This window comes from Amblyomma mixtum, chromosome 8 (assembly GCF_055824585.1).
Source record: "Amblyomma mixtum isolate Tamu chromosome 8, ASM5582458v1, whole genome shotgun sequence".
NCBI lineage: Eukaryota > Metazoa > Arthropoda > Arachnida > Ixodida > Ixodidae > Amblyomma > Amblyomma mixtum.
In genome coordinates, this window is record NC_143019.1 from 23,766,708 (window position 1) to 23,791,236 (window position 24,529).

Below are 24,529 nucleotides of genomic sequence, written 5' to 3' on the forward strand. Positions count from 1 at the left end.
CCAATACCGTATGCACGCTTACGTACGCTAAAGGCGGCCATTTTTTCCGGACCTTACGCCATTTATAACCTTCTCACATTTAAAACAGAGGCGCGATGATGGTTAGACTAGTGGTGCCACCTGGTGGTTAGGAGGGGAACCATTGTCAACAAACCGACGTCCCTCTTAAGCCTGAAGGGGGCAGAATCGGCACTGTAAATAAAAAAATAGAGCAAATTTATTACTCGTACGTTTTCTTATGGGCGACAGGAGACGAAGCGAAAGGCAGGTGGCCCATTTATTGCGATTGAACGCGCTGAAGAAGGCAGTAACAACGACGAATCCAGTCCGAAGCGAGGCGTCATGCATCGATGGGCGCCGCCATATTTGTCGCCGCGGGGTTCCGGCAGCAGAAATCGGTCCTTGACCGATCGGGCTTTCCGCTGGATATTTCGGCGGAATCTCTGGCGCGGTGGCGGATTCCGTTCGCTCTCTCCACCGAATGACCAAGTGTGAACGCGCCTTTGTCTCTTGGTCTACCCAAACTGCAGTGCGACATCGCGCTTCGAGTGACGCGACCGGTTGCCTGTCGGACGAGGGTGTCATGACGTCACGCTCTTCACCTCACGACGGCCGGGAGGACTTGGCGCGCGCTCATAAAACATTGAAAATAAAACCATCCACTAGAAACATTTGTAAGCAAAATTTTCTAAAATATTTTTCTTCTCTCGCATGGTACCCATGGTGGCGGACATTCGTTAGCAGTTGACAAGTGCTTTGAAGAAGAGTTTTGAAAAGTATTCTATGTTATGTCCAGATGCCAGGATGAATGTGTGTTGGGAAGCTGGCTCTTTTCCCCCTGCACGTCAGGGCTGTAACTGTGAGTCTGACGTAGTCATTCACCTAACTACCCTACTGCATTGCAGCAAAGCCACCTTCTGGAAGACATTTAGGTTGTGTGACGAATTTTTGTTTTCTATTCCCGATAAAAAAATAATAAAAACTGCACCACATAGCGCGAATTTCTTTCGGTAACTTGGCTTCACTGCATTACACAAATGTAATTAGGTGAAGGGGTGCACCACTCATACCTGCCGTCTTTTGTTTCGATCGAAGGTGCATAAGTAAAAGGCGCAAATCTCCCTAAACACCACCTAGCAGGTGGGCGCTTCACGCAGACACCGACGCCGCCGGACAGTTTTCGCCTTTATGACCTTCCAAATGCTATCGCATAACAAAAAAAAGGCGTTTGTGAATGTCTTGCACGAGACGTGTTATCTACGTTGCACCTAGTTCTAATTAAGCTCCCTGCTCGAAAAGCATGCGTACAGTAAAAGTCCAACAGAGGACAACAACAACGACCATCTGCATCGCTAATATTTCTAAGGCATGGAAGAAGAAGGAAAAGAAGTCCGCGTGAACGTTTCTCCCCAGAGCTGCTTCGCAGTGCTCGGAAGAATCGGCACGTCTCCAGCCAAGGCCCAGGGGAGCCCACTCCGAACCCTTGTAAAGGCCAGCACACCTTCACAAGTATACCGGCGCCGTGATGCAGCTAGAAGCAGTGAGCGGTAGTTCCCAGCAAGCGCTGGTCGACCCTTCGCGGCAGAACCAGCCTTCCCAGCCTCCGCCAGTGTACCACCTGGGTAGCCACAAGCGCACCCTGACAGCCTTCTGCATGGCGGCGGCAGTGCTGGCGCTGCAGGTGAGCCTACCGGCATTGGGATAACCATAATGAAAATGGTTTATAGACTATCTATACACTTCTTATAGACTGTTGCCTTCCTATAGATATTCCTTCTTGCCTATTCATAATCTAAAGACTGTCTTTAGGCAGAAGTCTACTAAAAGTGCATGGCCATAAATCTACAGATAGTCTATAGACTGCCCATAGGATTTGTATTGCCTTTAGACTAGTCTATAGGATTTGTCTATAGAAAATCTATAGACTTTATAGACAAACGTGTATGGACAGTCTATAGACTAAGGGAAGCGCTGGTGTAGGAACAAGCATCAAATGTGAGCGCGTCCAGCTTACGCGAGCTAAGCTCTTATGGAACCCTTGCACTTATTAGACACCTTTAGCATAGCATGTGCCGTGTTCCCGGTACCGGATTATCGGAGTACCGGGAGCCCGCGCGCAGCCATGAGCATGCGCAAATCTCCTTGACGTCGCCAGATGGCGCCAGGTACCCGGCAGCTATTCGCTCGCGCCTGCAGAGTCGGGACCAATCAGCGCGTGCTCACCGGCGGTGGGCGGGCTCCCGGCACTTCGGTATTGGTAACGGTAACACGGTACATGGTATGCTAAAAGTAGACACCTTCAGCACACTGTGTACCGTGCTACCGCTGCCGTTACCGGAATGCTGGGAGCCCGCCCACCGCCGGTGAGTACGCGCTGATTGGTTCCGACGCTGCAGGCGCGAGCATAGCTGCCGGGTATGTGGCGCCATCTGGCGCCGTCAAGGCAATTTGCGCATGCGCATTGGCGGCGCGCAGGCTCACGGTACTCCATTACTGGTAACGGTAACACAGTACACGGTATGCTAAAGGTGTCTAGTGTCTGCTTCACAGCGGTAGTTGAGGGACTCTCCATGCATGCCCAACAGTCCTGTCGACAGCACCTTTGAAAGGAAACCAGTTTATGAAAGCAATTTTTTCATGTATTGTAAGATTTCAACTTTAATAATCAATATATCCGCAGATCTCCCGTCGGCAGACTTGAATTTTTTTGCTACTAATGTTTTTGTTCTCGCGAAAAGCGTTCTCTTTTGGTTTTCTATAGCAGCCTTAACTGCTGGATGCTTAACTGTTCGAAGATTTTGCTACATAACGGAAGAACGGACCATTACCTTCAATATTTCCATAACAATACCTATAATGTTTCAATATTCAAAATTTTTCCCCATGAATGTTGGACATGGGCGTCTAAATGACATCGACGACGTACGTGGTTGCAGAAAACATTTCATACGTTAGCCAAGGGAGAAAAAGAGAGAGGGGTCAAAGACCAGGCGGAGAGGTTAATCAGGCATAATTCCTGTTTGTTTGGCTACTGAACAATACTGTGTTTACAAACATAAGGTAATGGGGGGGGGGGATGCTCGCGGACGCTGGAGCCGTCTGGGGGTGTGAAGTATGATTAGAATACACGCTAAACAATAGTCTCGTAAGCAGTTTCCTGGTTTCACAGTGAACCTAAGATCTTATTCCTTCGACACCTTCGTAAAGAATAATCAAGTACGTCCTAGAACAGATTGAGAAAGTATGAATCATTGTTTCAAAGGCAGTGTATTTCTTAAACGCCGAGATGCGTGCACGTGGAAGCCACCCCCGGCCAGTGGTACGGGGCAGGACCGCGACTCTAAGAAACACATGTAAGCAAAACATTCCAAAATATTTTTCTCGTCTCGCACAGTATCCACGCTGGCGGCCACTTGTTAAAAGTTGGAAAGTGTCTTGAAGAAGAGTTTGACAAAGTATGCTATGTCATTTCGAAGCAGCGCCACCGTATCTTGCTTACGTCACTGATCGGTGTTGATCTATACCCTCGACGTGAGGAGGGGTAGTAAGGGAGTTAAGGAAAGGAGAGATAAGGAGTGGCCAAGGGTCGTGGCAGTCGTTATAGGTCTATTGTTGACAATAAAATAAGCGAAATACACCCACAGCTCGTCTGTATAGGCAGCCAATTACATATCTAAGTAACCATTTGGTCACCTTCTGACCCGAATAAAGTCAAGCCCTGGTCCTGGAACTCTGAGGCCATTAGGAACGTGCATCAGAGTCATAAGGGACACAAGACGGATCCCACTCGAAAACACATCTGCAGTCACATGATTCAGACCGCCCTGGAAGTAGGGAGAAGTGTAGTACAGCTACTGGTGTCACTTTGTAGGCCTAGGCAAGGGCGATGAGCCCGGGAGTTTTTCTCTCTGACACGCCGCCATTATACACCCACGACACCTGGACGCACCCATCTTGAGCACAATCTGCTTTGTTATCCGACTTAGGGGTATTGTGAAGCCCCCACCAGGGGGAAGAGGGGGCCATCTGCTCCTGTACTGAGCTGAGTCTGCTTTGTTATCCAACTGAGGGGGCATTATGAAGGCCCCACCAGGAGGAAAAGAAGACTGGTCACTCCCATCTTGAGCACAGTCTGCTTTGTTATCCCACTAAGCAGAGAAGGAAAGGGGAATAAGGGGCTCGTTGTAAATATGAGAGAAGCCAACAGCCACAGAAACCAAGGGGCACAGGGGATTTTTGATTAATTTATTTATTTTGTGGTGTTGATCAATTTATATTACTGAATATGTTATCGTTTAAAGCTAATTGATTAGAAAAGCAGAAGAAAAAACAACCACCTGCCGCCGGTGGGATCCGAGCCCACGACCTCCGAATTACGCGTCCGGTGCTCTACCGCTGAGCTACGGCGACGGCTGTCAAACCTTCTTCTTTCGGGGGTATTTATGTTTACAAATAACCTGTTCACCAGCGCCACCCACGTTCTTAAGCGGCGGACGTAGCACGTCCTGAGTTACCGCAGATGTGACGTAGAACGTCATCGAACGGCGAGGGTGGAAGCTATGTGAGAACCCTCTTATGCTTCCCTATGGCGTCAAGGCTGCCAGAATCGAGGCCCTCGTTAAGCAGTTAAGCAGAGAAGGAAAGAGGAATAAGGGGCTCGTTGTAAATATGAGAGAAGCCAACAGCCACAGAAACCAAGGGGCACAGGGGATTTTTAATTAATTTATTTATTTTGTGGTGTTGATCAATTTATATTACTGAATATGTTATCGTTTAAAGCTAATTGATTAGAAAAGCAGAAGAAAAAACAACCACCTGCCGCCGGTGGGATCCGAGCCCACGACCTCCGAATTACGCGTCCGGTGCTCTACCGCTGAGCTACGGCGACGGCTGTCAAACCTTCTTCTTTCGGGGGTATTTATGTTTACAAATAACCTGTTCACCAGCGCCACCCACGTTCTTAAGCGGCGGACGTAGCACGTCCTGAGTTACCGCAGATGTGACGTAGAACGTCATCGAACGGCGAGGGTGGAAGCTATGTGAGAACCCTCTTATGCTTCCCTATGGCGTCAAGGCTGCCAGAATCGAGGCCCTCGTTAAGCAGTTAAGCAGAGAAGGAAAGAGGAATAAGGGGCTCGTTGTAAATATGAGAGAAGCCAACAGCCACAGAAACCAAGGGGCACAGGGGATTTTTAATTAATTTATTTATTTTGTGGTGTTGATCAATTTATATTACTGAATATGTTATCGTTTAAAGCTAATTGATTAGAAAAGCAGAAGAAAAAACAACCACCTGCCGCCGGTGGGATCCGAGCCCACGACCTCCGAATTACGCGTCCGGTGCTCTACCGCTGAGCTACGGCGACGGCTGTCAAACCTTCTTCTTTCGGGGGTATTTATGTTTACAAATAACCTGTTCACCAGCGCCACCCACGTTCTTAAGCGGCGGACGTAGCACGTCCTGAGTTACCGCAGATGTGACGTAGAACGTCATCGAACGGCGAGGGTGGAAGCTATGTGAGAACCCTCTTATGCTTCCCTATGGCGTCAAGGCTGCCAGAACCGAGGCCCTCGTTAAGCAGTTAAGCAGAGAAGGAAAGAGGAATAAGGGGCTCGTTGTAAATATGAGAGAAGCCAACAGCCACAGAAACCAAGGGGCACAGGGGATTTTTAATTAATTTATTTATTTTGTGGTGTTGATCAATTTATATTACTGAATATGTTATCGTTTAAAGCTAATTGATTAGAAAAGCAGAAGAAAAAACAACCACATGCCGCCGGTGGGATCCGAACCCACGACCTCCGAATTACGCGTCCGGTGCTCTACCGCTGAGCTACGGCGACTGATGGGGTATTGTAAATTCCCCACTGCGGGGATACAATGCCACCTAGACCTCTCCGCTTGCTCCGTGACGTCAGGCTAGTTGCCTGTCCTCTGCTCGCGGCTGCGGGGGTTGGCCGGCAGTTTTCAGCTAGTTATCTTACTACCCGTGGTGCAATGGCTGTAGTAATGAGCCGATAAACCTGGGTTAGCGACTGAAGAACAGCTTTTTAACCGCGTGCTAAATTTCGCTTTATATCTACCGTGTTAACTTATTGTAATCTGTGATTTCTTTCGTGACCCTCGCGATACACTTCGTGCTGCTGCTAAGTGATTCGATTTTATTATTTCATGGTAATACTTGTGACAAAGCACTGCATTGCTACAGTTCCTGTTCTTCACTTCATCGCAGTTAGTTCATATTAAAACCAAAATATTATTCCCTCGACAGCATAGGAGTAATATGCAGTAGAATGCATGAAATGCAGTATCTAGCCACACCTCATGTACTGTACTGCTTTAAAAAAAACCGCAAGTTTTTTTGCCATTTTTGAAGGCGGATGACGTGCTAAACATTGAAATAAACAAAAACAAGTAAGTCATGGAAAAGAATAACACGAAGACTATGTGAACTTTTTATCACTCTCGGTGTCTAGCATTAAAATATTTCAGATCTTAAATTTTTTTTTTAGGTGCCTGGCAGCTAACTTCTGATTGCTGGCCTAAATGGCGCCATTCTTCAATTTCAATGCTAGGTAGTGCAGCCTCGCCGTGACTATAGTCAAATATATTGTCAGATCCGGAAGGACTGTGGTGGAGGTGGTGGTGAAAAACATTTATAAGCAATTAAATTTTTTACAGAAAGGTGATTGGGGTGGGACCCTATTGGCCCTTTCCCCTCACAGTACTAGGTGGAGCCCCTATTCCGGAGCCCCATTGGCAAGCAACGCCGCCCGCGTCCGTTGAACCAGGTCTTTTGGCTCTTCAGGTCTTGACAGCCGAGCAGGGCCGCCTCCCAGTCCTCTCTGGTGGGGTTGGGGTTGGGGGGGATAGATGGGTTAGATTGACACGCCCAAACCATGTGGAAGGTGTCAGACACCTCCCCACAGAGAAAGCACATTTCACATATGGAGACGGCTCATTTTTAAGCTAAGAAACATAATGGACTTTTCGTTCGCAGTGACTGTCCGAAACTTGGTATCGCAAATGTTGACTAGCTTCATTTGCAATACTTCAAACGAAGACACTGAATTTATGGGTTTTTCTTCCTCGCTTGCCTTGATAGAATTGTTGATGGCTTCCTGGATAGCGTTATTTTCCTAACGTGCTCTCTTTGTTGCCGTGGACTCGCGACATGAAGGTGTAGAATAAAATTACGATGGGCGATTGGGGAACACCAAATGCACTTCGTCCTTTTGAAGTTGAACACCATCGCCCTTGGGCTGCATGGTTCTTCCCGTTTGTTTATCATCATGTGAGAGCTTGGGATGAAATCTTGCTCATAAAAATGGAGCTCGCATAACTGTATCAGGAAGCTTATTTGTTATACCATGCAGGCCTCTCGAAGCCACTATTCAACAACTAAGGCTTTTGTTTAGTGTTGGGCTTTATAGAACATAATATCAGCAATCAAAAGCGGTTAAATTGCAGTTACTTACCTTAGAACGCATGGTTGGCGTAAAATCTTAGCGATGAACTACTACCATCAAAGTTTTCTGCGAGCTTCATTCTCGGGAAAACCAAACACCCTAACTTTTTGCCACCGTAGTAATTTCCGTGGCGCCCATGCACACAGCACCGGCCTAAGTTGGTGCGGTTATAAAATGAGTGTGTTCTGCTTCAGCACCAGATCATGGTTTCAACGCGCACAAGTGAAGAGAAAACAGTCTGACGACCTGCAGCTCGAAAACCGAGAAGCCGGAAAAGAGAAAAGGCAGTACGTTGGCTGCCAAACCTAACCACAGTGGCACGATCCACCCGCGTCGCCTCCCAGGTGCCATGCTCCTGTGCTGCATCCGCCTGCGTTTCACAGAAGTCTCACCATCGTTCGCGGCAAAGCCTTTCGCGGTCGGGCAACTAGTGTGACTTAGGCCACTGTGGAGAGGAGGAGTGAACAGGCCTTGTCTAGTCTAGGTGGCTTTGGGGGATAGTGGCCTCTCTGCATTGTGGCACCGCTTCCTGTCACACTATCACGGTCATGAGAATCTGGGGAAGCCACTGACTGGAAGGGGATGCTTTAACAGGGAACGATCTGGCGCCACAAGTATCGTGTAACATTCGCATATTCGCCGACGACTGTGTAATTTATCGTACCGTTACTAAAATTTCTGATCAAGTGGCTCTTCAAAATGACCTCAACCGCGTCCATGAATGGTGTGACCTCTTGCTAATGACACTAAACGCTAAAAAATGCAAACTCTTCTCATTTCACCGTCAACGCAACCCCCTTATTTTCTCCTATACAGCTGCCAACTCATCTATAGAAAGCGTCCAATCGTTCAAGTACCTCGGTGTAACACTCTGTAGCGATCTTTCTTGGCGAACACACATTGCCACAATCATATCATCTGCTAACAGATCCCTAGGATTCCTAAAACGTCATATTCGTCATGCACCGCAACACATTAAACTTCTAGCTTACAAAACCCTTATTAGACCTAAACTCGAGTACGCCAGTCCCATCTGGAATCCACACCAAATATACCTAACAAATGCACTCGAATCAGTTCAAAACCGCGCCATTCGCTTCGTTCATTCTGCATATTCATATACGATCAGCGTTTCATCTCTAAAGAATAATTCCGGTCTCGAAAGCCTTGAAACTCGCCATCGCGTCGCCTGCATGTGTTTGCTCCACAAGTTTTTCCATAGCACTCTGAATCAAACACCTTACATTTCTCATCCGACCCGCATATCTCACCGCACTGCACACCCGTTTCAGATCGCCCGGCCTCTATCGCGTACTGCAACTGTTTCAGGTTCCTTTTTTCCCCGCACCATTGTTGACTGGAATGCCCTCCCCGCCGATGTTGCCGCCATCACGTGCCCATCTTAATTCTTATCTGCTGTGTGGGGACGCCTTCGTCCCCTGCGTTCGCTTTCACGCATTGCACACCCCACTGTTGTTAGCTCCTCCGAAACGCGCTCTTCTGTTTTGGTTACTTTAACTAACAGGGGAGGGCGCTCGCGTCGTAGCGACACCAGCGCCACGGATGGCGTTTTGCTGCGCGCGCGCGGGGGATAGCTGGGTCTCTTCTGCTCCGCATCGGGAAGCGAGCAGACGTTTCGCTCGCAGCTTCGCTCTTCGTCGACGGGCGCCCCTCGGTCGGAACTTACTCCCGCCGAGTCCGTCCCGCTCGATCTCGGAGTTCCCTTTGCCCTACCGTGGGCGGACGTTCGCTCGTAGCCGTGCTGGTGAGTCGGACATCCTAGATTCCTCAGTGTATTTTGTTGCTAGCTGGCGTTATTGTTGTTATAGCAATAAATGCCTTGTTTGTGTCAGCCAGTGTGTCGTTCCTTTGTTCCCGCAGAGCAAGGCCCGCCGTGGTCGGCGTGCGCTCAGTAGCGTACGCGACCACGGGGTGGGGTCCGCGCGGTTTTGAACTATGTCAGCCGCGCTTAAATGGGGAATACGTGTTTATCCTCCCCCACTCCAACCCCATATCTGGCGCCCAACGTGGGGCGCCAAGATATGGGGTCACCCGCGAGCAGCCGGCCGGGAAGGCGCGCTTCCGTGCCAGCTATGCGCGGGCGTTCTCGTGTCCCCAACCCGTGGCGCAAAGTCACAGCCACGGCGGGTTCGGACGAAGTAGGCAACGAACAGAGTACGCTAGGAAACCGTTTATTAACCTAGCGCAAGGCAAAACACACTGAGGAAGAATGTTCTATCTGATAATATATGGTTCAGCAGCTTACCAGGTCGTCGTCGACCGGCGTTGAATAATCCAGGGAGGCGCGGGCAGGAGACGGGGTCGGCGGGGCAATCGGGCAGTCACCACGGCGAGAGGAGAGACTAGACAGCCTTTGTTCCCGCGTGAGCTCTCCTTAAACCCCTATGACATTGCACCCCCCTTGAGCAACCGGTTGCAACCAAGAGGGGTCGTTCACCCCGTTCCTAAGACGCCAGAGCGTAGGCGTGACGTCACGTCCGAGCTGAGAGTGAGGAGAGTTGCCGGGTGCCCTCCTCTCCCCATTCCCTGCGGCATGCGCTCTCGTCTCGTGACTCGGCGCGGGCAGGCGAGGGATATCTGTATATCCCACAGCTGTAACCACTTGTATCATACTGCAATGACATGTATTTATTATTGTTGAATATACTAACCCACCCCTTATGTAATACCCCCTGAAGGGGGTCTTTAAGGTGAATAAAGTGAAGTGAAGTGAAGTGAAGAGCCGCTTTGTTGTCGAGTTGTATTCGACTTTAGCCAGTTTAGTTGATTATGCGAAGTTTGTTGGTCTGTCTTGTGCTGAGCATTACGTTAAATGCGATTTAAAGCAATGACTTGTTCATGGCCTCACAAATCTGATAGCCTACATGCACTTAGAATTCTTTGGAGAAGAAATTCCGATCAGTGCATCGAGGAAATAGAACCGCCCCTTCCAACAGCGACCTGTATATATGTTATTATGTTAATATGTAAATATATTTATTGTCAATGTACCTCTCCCCCTGTCCTTTCTACTATCCCCTCATCTCTTTCATTTCACTTCTACACACTGCCTGCTATCATTTATTTCTGCTGTTCCAGCTCAGGTGCTTCCAGCAGCGATAGCAGATGTCGGGGCTAACAATAAACTTTTTCCTTCCATTTACCATGTTTAATAAAACCACTTATTACTACTCCGAGAGGCGCCCATAAGTCTGACCTTTTCGCTTCACATAAGAACCTGAAACAGAGCTCTTCTAGTGCTTCCGTTCCAAGAAGCAAGCTGAAGTGTTAGTTAAGTGTCATTCAGTTAGATAATGCGTTGCAAATATGTTGCGCCGACGCATCCTTGTGGGGGGAATTCGATTTCGATCTCGATTTTTTTTTTTTTGCGCAGGTGGCATTGGTACTGGTGTTATTTCGTCCGACCAAGGTGATCTCGGAGGAGCGGATTTCTTTCAAGAGCCTCGTTGATGTGAGTACTGCGCTAATCTGATGGTGCTTGGCAGTTCTGAAGCAAGGGCTGAACTTCGATTAGTTGTTGTGAACTCATGGATCGATACGCTGCTTCAATTGACTGATTGATCAATTGATTGCCTGCGCAGAGTTACAGAAGCAAGGAAAGGAGAACTAAATTAACTACCTATTTTATTTCACATACACCAATTTATTACGTCACTGAAGTTATGGTAGCCAAGCAGTTTTTCTTCGTTAGGCGGGACCTGAGTTGCTGGTGAAGACATTGCCTGCAGTGGTTAAAATTCGCTCACATAACACTGATGCTGCGAAATCACAGATCACCATTTGCGGCAAAAATAACAATTCATTTCAAAGGAGAAAACTCAACGCTCAGTGCCGTTCAAGTCTGTTCGCAGTCTAGGACTGCAACCGGGCAACACAAGACGGCACAGTCTATGATCGTGTCTCCCAGCGGTCATTGCATCAAGCATATTCTACTTCGTTGGCGTTAGTAACCGAGTATTCTGTGGCTTCACAGCCTCACATGACTACCTACTGTCCTATGCCAGAGAAATTCTAGAGGCCCGTGTACTGTGCGATGTCAGTGCACGTTAAAGAACCCCAGGTGGTCGAAATTTCCGGAGCCCTCCACTACAGCGTCCCTCATAGCCTTAGTCGCTTTGGAACGTTAAACCCCATAAACCAACCAACCAACATTTTCTTTACAGTGCCGTCTCATTCACTCAGTATTGCCTATGTTGTCCCCCTCCGCTCCCTATCTTTCGCCGACGCGCAAATATGCTTGCTTTAACTCCATAACCACCTTCCTTGCAGTCGCTATTAAGTTGACGTGCCACCTGTCAAGATTGCCACAAAAGCAAATGCCGCTACCAGCCGAGGTATTATCCCTAGAAATGATCCCTGCGTTCTGGCGCGGGTGGAACATTGCCGGCTTCTACCAGCCACGGCTTTCTAACAGGACCATTTATTAGTCATCTTACCACTAATTAGGTGGCGAAGCTTTCTATCGGACGTGCCACGTATTTCCACTCATATGTGGCATTAGCCGCTTTTTGTCAGCCGAGTCGGCTCCCCTGTCTTACTACGTGATTACAACATGATGCGGCGACGTTTAATATGAACTTCTGTAGAACTTCGGCTCTAACTGAACTATTGTCTTTGTTGTTCACAGCGGAGGCGTCTGGCCGCGGACGACTACACTGACGGCGTGGACGACCTCGATCTCGGTGGTGACCCACCGGATACCGGCAGCACCTCTTCCGGCCGGCAGCTGTGGTGCGTCTTCGAGCCCGGCCGTGGAGGTTACGCGCTTCGTGACGTGCCAGTGCCGCTGTGCACCGTGGTGCTCTACTGCTGCGTCCACATGACAGCGCTCGGGGTGCGCTATCGCCGACCCGAGGATGAAGGCCCCGACGGGGTGGACGCCTTCGCGTCCCTGCGGCGACGCCGTCTCAACCTGCCGCTCTACACGCTCTTGGGGGACGGCGTCCAGACCACGGCGGTCTTCTGCAATCAGGTACCGTCTGCAGCAAAAGTTGACAATCCACCGCGCCGTCGATTTCGATGGCGCTGTGGACTGTATGCTTTTGCAACAGACTGTACGTCTTTCTCATTTACTGCAGCGATGGTTATGTTTTGCTTTACGTGGGGCAGGACGTCGTATGTCTTAACCATTTCCTTGTGTTTCTATGACAGCCAATGGACGATGAGGTCAACTTTACTTGAAACCAGAACAATAGATCCGAGTGAATAGGAGTGGTCGCTGCGCCGGCATTCGTTGGAACTTCACCGAGTTCTGATGAAGGAAGCATTCCAGACGGAAGAGGTCGGTGTGGGAAACAGAGAATGATTGGCAGCGTAACATGCGTATAAAATGTGTTTTGTATCTACCCAAAACACATCCACCGGGAAACCAAGAACTCTGAATCTACACATGACACATAGGGGCATGCAAGTGAGCGGTTTCGTTATCTGAAGTGGCGAAGCGTTTGTGGAGTGAGGAGAGTCTCTATCCCTGATGAAGGACGTGCGCTTGTTCACGCTGGCGACGGTGGTCTGCCCGTTAGCGCTCAAGCAAGAGGTTCCGACAAAGGAGATGGCTCACGCAGCGGTCATCTAGCATTCCAATTGACTATCGGTGAGAGACCAGCTTTCCCGACGGTAGAAATATGTTACGGATCGATTGCTCTCGTCACCAGGATTTTCACCTCAAAGTGAAGTGCGGCGGTGGATTTCGTTCGGCGCTGACAATGAATGCTCTGATGTGAACGTACCATAACCCCGCTGAGCTATGAAAATAAATGCAGTCCCTTTTCATCCCGTCGCATCTACGCAAATTATCTCACACAGGTGCGCGGCTCCACCCCGAACGAACTGAGCGCTCTGGCCGGCACGTGGTTGCACTCGAAGCAGCTGGACGGGCTGCTCTTCTTCTACCGGTCTCACCGCATGTACACGGCCACGGACGCCGAGTTCTTCGCGCACATGGGGCGCATGCGTGATGACCTCGGTCGTATGGGCCTGTTCGTATCGGCTGTGGTCTCCTTCCACAGTGAGCAGCCCAAGGGCCCGCTGTCCCCCAGCAGGTCTGTCCATCACTCCCGTTTCGTTCTGCTTTGTTATGGCTCCTGTAGCGCACCCCAATGCGGGGTTAAAAGCTTAGCCCATAGTGCATTAGAGCTCCTGCATCCTTGAGTCTTTGGACATCATGGAGGTCTCGTGCTTTTGTGATGTCTGAAGCAATACAGAGGGTAGCACTAGTCGGACAGCGACTCGCGATATGTCAAGCACCCTATATGGACATACTCGTTAGATACGTTGTTTCTTACTCTCGTGTATTATATAAGATAGTTGTCCAGACTCTACTAGTAGGTTATGACATGCCATTTGCTAGTGTGTCTAGTAAGATACGTCGTACTGTTGCGTATGATGAGGATGTTCGTTTTAATAGCGCAGGGGCAGCTGCTGCAAAAGCACGCCCTGACGTCGCCCTATTTTTATTTCTATCGCTGGGACTTTCTGTGCCATCTTCGAGCGCACCCGCCGGCTTTTGTCGTAATGGGACTAAGTAATCCTTTGGCATTAAACGAAAATCTCTGTAGTAGATGCACTGGGCACTACAGTACCCTCTATGGAGGACGAGATTATGCCCTGCTCCACGGAAAGTAAGATTCGTTCACAGTGACTCCCGGCGTGGCTGCGGGGGGGAGCAGCGTACTGTCGCTGGTGCAGGACATCGTGGTTCTACGCACGCACGACTTGGCGCCTGCCCCGGAAGGAGCGGCCGCCTGTCCGATGCCGTTCGCCCTGGGCGGCGCAACGCAGGCCCCGAGCCTATCGCGGCTTCTGGCCGACCTCCGAGAGACGGTGCCAGGCTTCGAGCGGTCAATGGCGACCCGGTTGCTCTTCAGCGTCACCTTCGAGGCGGCCAGTTACTTCCTCAACCGTTCGGGCTCCTTCCGAGTGCGTCTGTTGTTGCTTGCCTCATAAAATGGCACATACCCGCAAGGGGGTTTGGCCATAACCAGGCGGTGACTACCTGCATTGCAAATTGCAGGCGGCAAACATGGGATCTTCTAAAAAATTTGGACAACTCAGTTTCTGTTACAGAGGTGGTTGAGGGTGGTGAGAGGTCTAGCAAGCTTAGATTTGTGCGAGGGAGTGAGTAAGTAAAAGAAAGAAAGAAAGAAAGAAAGAGAGAGAGAGAGAGAGAGAGAAATGGACGGAAAGGCAGGGAGGTTAACCAGGCGATGCCCAGTTGGCTACCCTACACTTGGGGAGGGGAACAAAGGGGAAAAAAGAAAAAGAGCGGCAATGAAATGAGTTTTGAGAAAGTGTCCAGCGACCACTATATCACGGGGACAGAGGGCGCGCACTGAAAACTTAAAGATTGTACACGAGAATACAACTCCGAGTCCCTTAAAGGGCCACTGCCCAGGGTCCGGACATTTTTGAAAAACAAGCCCACTGCATAGATGAGGCATCGAAGATAACCTCTGCAAAATACTAGAGCCATGCGCGCCCCGAAAAGCTGCGAAAATTCAAATCAAAGCCCGCTCGTTCTTTCCTTCAACGAAAACGGGCCCGGCCCACTACTCTGAACCCCGCTGACGTCAAGGGGGGCTACTTTCGCTAAAGGCACTCCATTGGTGCATCGTTCTGACTGACGGGAGAAGGTTGGGCGTAGCCTTGGCGTCGCGTCGTCTGCACAAGGCTTTCCGCAGCGCCTTCTGTTCTGGCTCATGCCTACAAACCCGCATGAAGGAACAAAAAAAAAAAAACTGCGGAGGGAGCGTGCGGCGACAGCCTTGAACCCTAGCCATAAAAAGTAAAAAATAGTAAAACTGAGGGAGTTGGTTCGCCCCCCCCCCCTCCCCCCGCCGTGATCACCTCACGAGACGCTCTGCGTACGCGCTCCCTTCTCAGATTTTTTTCTTCTATGCAAGCCCTCCAAAACAAGGTTTTAATTACTAGTGCAGCAGAGCCTTTCCCTCGCTCGCCCACTTGACCGCTCCGCACACACACCGCTTATCTTTCGTGCATCTTGCGTACGCCTTGGCTCCAATGAATGACATATGCTTTGGAGCGGAGAAAAGACACAAACACACAGAACACAAACACGCATGGAGAAAAGCAAACGGGCGGTTGCCGGGTCCGCGCTTCGCCGTGTGTTTCGAACACAACCGACTTCCGCCCCTCCGCTCGTGAAACAGTGGGGAGGCCTAAAAGAAAATGAAAAGGTGGCTCGTTAACTGGGAATGACAAACAGATGTATGAAAGGATGCGCTCGCTAACAAGTCTAGGTGGTCGAGCCGATCGCGCCTCTCGATCGTTCAGTGTGCGGAGAAAATGCAAAAACCAAGAAAAGAATTCTATTGAAGGCGGTGCCATGACGTCGCCCTGTGACGCACTCCACATACACCACGCCTCCGGCTTACACCGGAGAAGGAAGGGGTGATTTTGCCTTGCCGAGCCTACTCGACGAGGAGCGGGAGAGAAAAATTTCGAGGAGGGAATGGAAGCAGAGGAGGCTCGCTCAAAGTGAGGTAGAGAGTGTTTGGGATTATGGGGTGGAGAGAAAAAGCTTATCATGGAGGGCGTTTTGTTTCTAGAAAAAAAATTTTGAACGGCAGAGAAAACATTCCCATTGGCATGTCCAAGAATACAAGTGCCAAGGCACAGAACAACCGCAGAAGACAGGCGCAAACTGAGTTTCTGCAATGGAACTTCTAACAGTCGCCTCCTTAGCGATGTGTAGCGACGACAGTAAAGAAAGTGCTTTCTCCTCCTTATACATGCTTGCCTCCACTCCTCTGCTATCACACCTCGCATTTCAATTTGGAAGAATGAATAGTCGGGCGAGCTTGTATACTATATACATACTCGACGACAGTCCTCTAACGCAATATATTGCTTGAATTTCTTGGCGAAAATGTAGTGCTAAGTCGCATGGTTTAGGGCAAGAATCGGCGAAAGGTGATAGGCATTAGCGGCCGAGAGGTCTGGAGTGGCAGGCAATGCTCAAAGCATTACCGATGCGACTACCTGCAGTGGTTGAGTGTCCCAGTCCTCTTTGGCGTTTTTACCCTCCCATGCATACTCGGCCAACCGCTTGTGTTAGGCCGCTTTCCTAGCGCACCTGACGGACACGCTTATACCCCTGTCACACGGGCACTTTCGATCCTCATTGAGTCAATGCTCATCGAACTCAATGCAGATCGACGGTTGTCACACGGCCAATTTCAAGCGCAATCGAGCTCGATCCTGCTTGACTCGATGCCGGCCCCTCAAGAGTGCTTGAGGTTCCAAGCACAATCGAAAGCAATCTCGCTCTCACGAAGCTATAAAAATAAACACTAGTTAACAAAACAAAACTACAACTGTTGTTGTTGTAATTGATTAAAATGCAAGACAGAACATATTCAGGCACTATGCCTGCTTATATGCAAACATATTTATATATAATCTCGGCACCCCGCTCCAAGCTTCGCCGTCAGTGTAAACAACAAAGATGGCGTCCTCCTGCTCGTCGACGCGCACACTGTAGAGCGAGCGTGAGACAGCCGCTCTCATCGACTGCTGGCTAGACCGCCTAGATAATTTGCGGCACCAGAAGAGAAACGCCGTAGTCTACGCAGAAATCGCGGAGGCGTTGCGGACCCTCGGGTTCCATCGCACAACAGCAGAGGCACAGAGGTGCGTCCATGGGTGCGTCGCACGTCTGGCTACGGATTTGGCTGCCGCTGCCCCCGACTGCACAGTGTTGCCGGACATCACCTTGTTATGGCTGTTGGAGAAACATTTGGCGCCACCTAACACACATGAGGGAAGCTTCTCAAGGAGCATTGAAAATGCCCGTGTAGCACCGGATGTTTCGATCGTGCTCGAAAATCTCGATGCAGATCGAGTTCAATGAGCATCGAAAGTGTCCGTGTGACAGGGGTATAGACATATGCGCTCGCTGGGCTTCACGATGCAGAAGCCGTCGTCTCTGGAACGCTGCACTCCTTTACAAAATTCTTTTAGATAGTCTATACACTGTCTATAGAGTTTTGTCTTCAAAGTCTATAGACTCTATAGACAAATCCTAGAGAACAATCTATAAGCAATACAAATGCTATAGACAGTCTATTGACAATCTATATATTTATGGCCATAGACTTCCAGTAGACTTTTCTTGATAGAGAGTCTATAGACTATGACCAGACAAAAAGAAATATCTATACGAAGGCAATAGTGTCCGTAAGAAGTCTATAGACTGTCTATAGACCATTTTTATAAGGGCTTTCACTATCCTGGGCAGAATCTTCCGAACTGATTGCTAGACGGCGGCGGACCCACTGTATACAGCACGGAACAAACGCAGGGCAACAGTAGCGTAAACAGTACGTGGGTTCTAACGCCCTGATACGGTACGGTCGCAGGAAGGCGACCCAGCGGTCAAGATGGCGACCGGCTCTAACTACTGGCAGATGTGCGAGATGGCAGCCAACATGGGCTACAACCAGCACTACTCGCGCCACGGCGATTGCCACGTGGTGCACAAGGACCGCTTCTGGCAGGCCGGCTTCGGACCGAACTCCTCGCGACTGTTCGACGCCACCCGCCATTTCGCCGGCGTCGTGCTCTTCGCAATGCACGCCGACGACACCAGGGGTCGCTGCGGAGAGCCGAACGCCCTGGCCAATCACGTGCGGCGCTCGCTGGACCAGTTCGCTGCGCCCTCTAAGCCTGCCCGAAAGGGTTAACGACGGCGGGGCTATCCAGCAGTTGAGCTATATAGTTGAGACGTCTCTTCTTGTTCCACTATACGTGTGCAAACCTCTGTCTTACCGCAGCTACTTGAGCAATAGCGATGGACTGCAGATCATCCACGCTGTTATGGACGCAACTTTAATAAAACAAAAAAAATTGTTCAAAACGCATGGATGCGGCGCGCGTGCGGTCTATCGCTTAATGGTGGGTTTAATCTGCTTTGTTTAAGCAGCTGTAAGCTTTTTCATCATTGTTTTTTTGTGCACCGATGGATCAGTTGGGGGCAGAGCCATCTGGTGGTCTATAAAGGAACCTTAGAGCGGGTGCATTTAAAAGGCAGGAGAGTAAGGTGCGATGCGGTACATCTCCTAAATGCATACAAACTGCATAAACCAACAGCAACACGTCTGTTGTATCGGGCGTTCGTCGGTGCCATGGCATACATCGCACTCATTATGCCGTTAACAACATTCCGGCCGCAGATTTGGCGGCGTGAGCGACAGAGCAGCCGGAGCGAGCTAGATGCTCCAGCAGGATCCGACAAAATCCGAATTTTCCTTCCCCTTTAAGTGGTATTGGCCCTCCTTTTATTTATAGATCATTAATTTGGTCTTTCATTAATTTCGTTTCGTCTTGCCTTCTCATTAATCGTCGCGTATTGTATTCTCTCTTCTCGTCTTTTATTCTCTCACCTCGTCTCGTCTTTTGTCTTGTCTCGTTTCGTCTAGTGCAGGGCACTATTTAGTGCCAGCTTTCCTTTAGGCAAAACTCTGCGTATATGCATGCGAAGCTTGCAGCACCAATAATAAAAATCGTTGTCTCACTGATTATCGATCGATGACAAACCTGGCTTTCCATCTCAGCAGTTCTATTACCATAACGACCACTAAACCTTTGGCCTCTGATAATTACATCCGAATGACAGCACTAACAGTACCTTGCCTTTACTTTTTATTTTTTTCATGCTATTGCGCGCCAAGCTCCTTCTCAACCTGCTCCTCCTTGGGAGATGATTGCTTTGTGAATGCACTGGGGTATGATCCGCAGGTCTACCCGTCGTGGTGGCTCAGTGTTTTGGGCATTCTGCTACTGAGCCGGAGCGCCAAGGCATGGAACCCGACATCGGAGACCGTGTTTCGGTAGAGGCGAAACGTAAAACGTGCCCGAGTGCTGTGCGTTGGGATGGTCAAAAATTTCCAGAGCCCTCCACTACGCCACCTTTCTCTTTCTCTTCTTCCATTCCCATCATCATCGCACAGTACACGGGCCTCCAGAATTCCGCCTCCATCGAAATTCGGCCGAGGCTGTCGAATTTCGATGGAAGCGGAATTCTGGAGGCCCGTGTACTGTGCGATGTCAGTGCACGTTAAAGAACCCCATGTGGTCGAAATTTCCGGAGCCCTTCACTACGGCATCCACCGTAACATGAGTCGCTTTGGGACGTTAAACCCCAATAAACCAAACCAACCAAACCATCCTCCTCCCCCTAACAGACCGGTTTAGATGTCCACCAAGAAGTGAGAAAGTTACTGCACCATTTTCCTTTTCTAAAAAAAAAAACACTAACAATCTGCATGTCTCAAGTGCTGCTTAGGCTGCAGTTAAATCTTGACTGGTTTTCTAAGACAAGGATCAGGCAACAAAAGGGATATGGGAAATATGTTGAAATATCTTCGCTGCTGCGAATGGTCAGTGGAATACAGAACGCAATGAATAGCGGGCAATGTTACGAACGGTCATTAATGCTTTTTTACTTACCTAAACAAGAAGCTAATAAGGAAGCAATATAATAAGGTGAAGAGTTTTTGCGCATATTGCTTGTTTAAATAGTCACACATTAAAAAGTTGACCATGTTCACTGCTCTGAATGATCAGTGGAATAATATAAGACGTTATGGACCGCGGAAAGTGTTACCAACTGCGGTTAAGGCTTTCTTACTTACCTAAACAACAATCTCATAATGAGACAAATTTATAATGTGAAAGTTTTTGCATATCTTGCTTGTTTAATATAACCACAAAGTGAACAAGGGAGGGATGCTTGCCAACGCTTCCGCAAGACGACTTGTCTTTGTCCTGCAAAGCATTCATCATTGGCGGGGTTTAAATTGGGTCATCCCTCCGAGGAAGAACGACGGTGAGGGGAGGAGGGTGTGAAGCGGGTATGGTGTTAGGATGTGGAGGGTGAATCTTGTCCAGGCGTGATGGCTAGAGATGTGAAGGCCTGAAAAAAACACTGCAATTTTGGAAAAAAAAAACCGTTTTTTTTTCGTTTTTTTCAAACGAGGGAAAATGGAAAGAAACATCGAAAATTTCAATTTTCAATTTCAAAATGCAATTTGAAGATTTTATGGTTGCTTGCTTTCAGTTTAGGTTTTTGTTTTTGCTTTGAAAACCGTTACAGAGTGCATCGTTGAACGATTGGAGAGCAGTCGTCATCGCCGGTTCCAGGTAGTGCTTTTAAAGCGTTCGTGCTGCGAGTACGCGAGTTGAAGGCCAGGTCACATATAAGATCCAGGCTTGACCTAAAAACACACTAATACTTGAACTCACGGCTGAAGTAGAACAAAATGGCTGCAAATTCTACAGCGCTGCACACGCGGCATAAATAACATGGGCTGCTGTGCACGTAGGCGGTTTTAACCAAATGCAAGCCCAGCTTCTTGATTTCCAACGTAGCAGAGTACAGGACATCCGCAGGAATTTGGTCCACGACAAGGGTCTTCAGCGAAACACGTGGCCCCATCTACCTGGTGGCAAGGAATTTGCAGCAACCAGCCGCTAACTCGTCTGACTTGCCGACTGCTGCAGATACCACCATCATCCGCCAGCTGCGAACTAAACTGGTCCCGTTTCGGAAACGGGCGTACAAGGATTCGCAACAGGCTTTCAGGGGAACGCGTTCGAAATCTTGTGTATGTTGTTGGGTTTGGGATGCCCCCCCCCCCTCCTGCCTAAGTGGATTAGGCAGCGACCTTCCAGGACCGTGGGACCATGGTCGCAGCGGCGAAGGTCAAAGATCGCCGAAGGCCGAAGATGCGGCGACGATGGCGGCGTTCCGTGGCCGAGTCGACCCTCGGGTCAACGAACAGAGTGGTGGTGTGCTTAGTGAAAGACAGCAGTGTTTAATTACTGAGCCTCTACCCTCTCCCATCAACCGAGCTGCGGCAGAGCACCACGGCCCAGCGCCGCCCCTGCCGTGGGCGGTATCAACAGTGGCCGCAACTGTCCGTCTGATTGGACGTCATTCTTCGAACTATTTCCCCAGACAGGGATCTGGGGAATCTGTGCGCTATTTAACGGGAGTTGTTTTGAGGACTCCAGTGTGCTCTCCCGCTAGCGAAGCAGTCCTCATCCACTGAGAGTCCCTCTCAGTTGCTCTTCTGTAATCATGTAAATAGCCTGTATAAAGTTTTCTTTGTTTTACCTTCGTAACCCCGTCTCCCACCTTCTTCGTCCCTTCTCCGGCCCGACCACGCTCACCCGATCCCAACAACTGGTTGCCAGCGGTGAGATGGAAGCTACGTCCGAAGAATTGCTCGAGATGCCCAAGTCAACTCACCGGCTCCAACGGACCCCGGCAGCTACGTGATTGACTGCATCAGCTACGCTTCCGAAGACCGAGAGATGGACGTGTCAGGTCACCGGCTCCAACGGACCCCGGCAGCTACGGGACTGACGGCGTCAGCTGTATTTCGGCAGGGTGAGTGCCCGATGTTTGCCATTTGTTTCGCCAGACCGCACTAGCACAGGCAGATGTTAGTAGTGGGATTTTGGATTTCTGGGGAATGAAAATTTGGCAGTTTTGTGTTTTATTCGCTTCAAGCTGAGGCTTTTGTGTTTTAGCGGGGATCAGCGGCACGAGGTGCGTTCCGCGATGGAGAAGTTCCAGGTAGAGGACCTCCTTGAAATTTTGGAAGAACTGGGCATATCAGTAGGCCCCGCTAAAACGAGAGAGGCGATTTTGGATGTGATACGGGCGGAGGAGGTGACGGTCGAGGAGGCAGACGAGACGTGGGAGACAATTTTTGAACGAAAAGCGGAGCAAGAAACGCGAAGGCTTCTCCAGGAGAGAGAGAAGCGAGAGGCGCAGGAAAAGCGAAAACTCCGCGAGGAGAAAGAAGAGAGAGAACTGCTTCAGCAGCAGGAAAGACGAAGGCTCCGAGAGGAGCAAGAGAGAGAATGGCAGGAGCAGTGTCGTAGGAGACGCGCTGAGCTTGAGGAACTGCGGGAACGAGAGCAGCAGGAGCTCATGCGTAAGATGCAGTTTCTAAAATGGAAAAGGGCTCGAGATCGTCTGAGGAGTTACCGCAGAGGCGAGAGCTTTAGATCTTTCCTCGAAAACTTCGAGCGAATTTGTAGTGAGGAGGAGCTTGACCTGGGTGAATGGTCGATGATGTTGGTGGCCATTCTCCCTGGTGACGTCGGCGGCGTATTAGCGCGCCTGTCCGACGAGGAGGTCGACAGCTATGCAGTAGCGAAAAGGGCCCTATTTCGCTTCTTCGGCATAAAGGTAGAAGTCGACTGCAAAGGTCGAAGTGATGGCAGCGGGCAGCGCTCCCATCAGTGCGTCAGCGACCAGCCAACGAACCCCGGTTGGTCCGCTGCGCACGAAAGAGTCGCTCAAGAGAGCAGTGACATGGCTGGTTCTAGCCCTGAGACAGTAGCCGCTATGGCAAATGAGGCGGAGGTTCGGCGGAAGAATTACGGTACTGAGCTTGTATGCCGCCGCACTGAAAGACAGCTTTCCGGGAAAGAGCGCCACGGAGAGTTACCAGATATCAACGTTGAAGCGCCAAGTAAGAGCGCAGCGTTAGATATAAAGAGCGATGCCAGTAAGATTGTCGCTGGAGTCCAGAATGTTGATGACGCCGCCCCAAAACGCCAATTTCAGGACAGAGAGCTGTTGTGCTCAGAGGAAACAGCAGAGGTCACGGGAGCGAGCGGTTGTGCAGGTGAGCCGTCGCCTGGCACTGTGAGAGAGGCACAAGTGGTTTTCCTGCGAGAGAAAAATGGCGAAACCGATGAGCCTCTGAAAATTGATGGCTCGACTAAGGCGACGGCCGGCAACTTAGCACCTGTTGGCCACGCGAGAACTTTCGACAGGCAGCGAAAGTCAACAGGCGGGGTTTCCGGGAAACGGCCACGCGTGAAGACAGCTGGTCCGAACACCTCTGCAAGAACGCAAAAAGCGCGGGTGAGGCTTCTGCATTTGAGGACCCGGCGTAATTTGTCGAAATTGCCACCGCGGCGCTCAAAAGTTCGCAGGCGTTGCAATATAGCCCAGCAGGCTACGCGTGCGCATGCAGGGCGTAAACGACCTGCTGCATCGAGAGACAGCAGAGGGGATTGCAAGGCATGTGACGCGGGCGGCGAGCTAGGGAGAAGGGTGCACGGTCGCCGCACAAAAGAGCGCCACAGAGGACCCGCGAGTCGGAGGGGGACACAGCATGCGGGGAACCAAGAGAAGGGGAAGCGCCGCTCTAGCACAGGCGGAACTAATCAGCCCCGCAAATTTTTGGAAACTTTAACTGGTAGCCCGGCCGTCCGACCGCGACCGCGCAGGGCGCGTCTGAAGAACAGGAAGCGCTGGATTCTTTGAATGAATCACAAGACTTTCCAGGCGCATTTCACTAAGCACGTTTTGTATTTACTGTTTGCTTTTCCTTGTATTTATTTAATCAACTGTAGAAGAAAAAAATGAAAGCAAACCAAGTTTTGAGCTTTTGTGCTTGAGTGGAATTTTGCATTTTTGTTACTTTCATTGTAGTCATGTAATCTTGACAAAGCTTGTTTTTAAGTAATCTTTGTATGGCGCAGTTCACTGTAGCGCGAACGATTTCCTTTGTGAACTGTAATCTCACCCGCGTTATTATCTATGTTTTGTTCTTTGACGGCATCACTTCGTTGAGATTTGATGCGAACTGCCGTGCAGCAGGCATTTGTATATAAGTTTAGCTGCGCTGCGAATTGTGAGAGTGCCCGCTGAGGCACGAAGGTACAGCGAAGTAATTCATGGGCGAATGTGGCGTAGTCCCTCGCGTAGGTGCTGCGAGATTACTTCGAGCTATAATTTTGTTGGGTCGGTTTCGTGGTTTGGCACGTGAACTTAAACTGCTCCGATTATTGTGTTATAGTGTCCGCTGACACTCAAGCACGAGCGAGGCCACTTTTGGCCATCATAGCTTAGGTAGCTGGCGTGAACTACCAGATATGCTCAATTTTTCTGCCGCATTGACTTTTGCACAACGTTATTACTTCGACAGTGTTTGTTGTGCGGTTTTGCAAGTAGGCTTGCTTGCAGTATATGTTAGGCGCTAGTGTACGC

At 49.8% G+C, this 24,529-nt stretch overlaps 1 protein-coding gene across 1 annotated transcript; it reads left to right on the plus strand.

Moving 5' to 3' along the window:
- The first annotated feature begins 1,525 nt into the window (after positions 1-1,525).
- On the plus strand, positions 1,526-18,238 carry LOC149331699 (endochitinase-like). The gene is made up of 6 exons (XM_089555553.1): positions 1,526-1,681; positions 10,865-10,942; positions 12,119-12,463; positions 13,297-13,532; positions 14,160-14,409; positions 17,871-18,238. Exons 1-6 carry the CDS (start codon positions 1,526-1,528, stop codon positions 18,192-18,194), a joined length of 1,389 nt encoding a protein of 462 aa, XP_089411679.1. The 3' UTR covers positions 18,195-18,238.
- Positions 18,239-24,529: the final 6,291 nt, after the last annotated feature.

Excerpts from the sequence above, each read along its gene's own strand:
- LOC149331699 (XM_089555553.1), top strand. The coding sequence starts at position 1,526 with ATGCAGCTAGAAGCAGTGAGCGGTAGTTCCCAGCAAGCGCTGGTCGAC. Across the intron at positions 12,464-13,296 it reads CGGCGGTCTTCTGCAATCAG|GTGCGCGGCTCCACCCCGAA; the intron begins GTACCGTCTGCA and ends TATCTCACACAG. Across the intron at positions 13,533-14,159 it reads GGCCCGCTGTCCCCCAGCAG|CGTACTGTCGCTGGTGCAGG; the intron begins GTCTGTCCATCA and ends GGGGGGGAGCAG.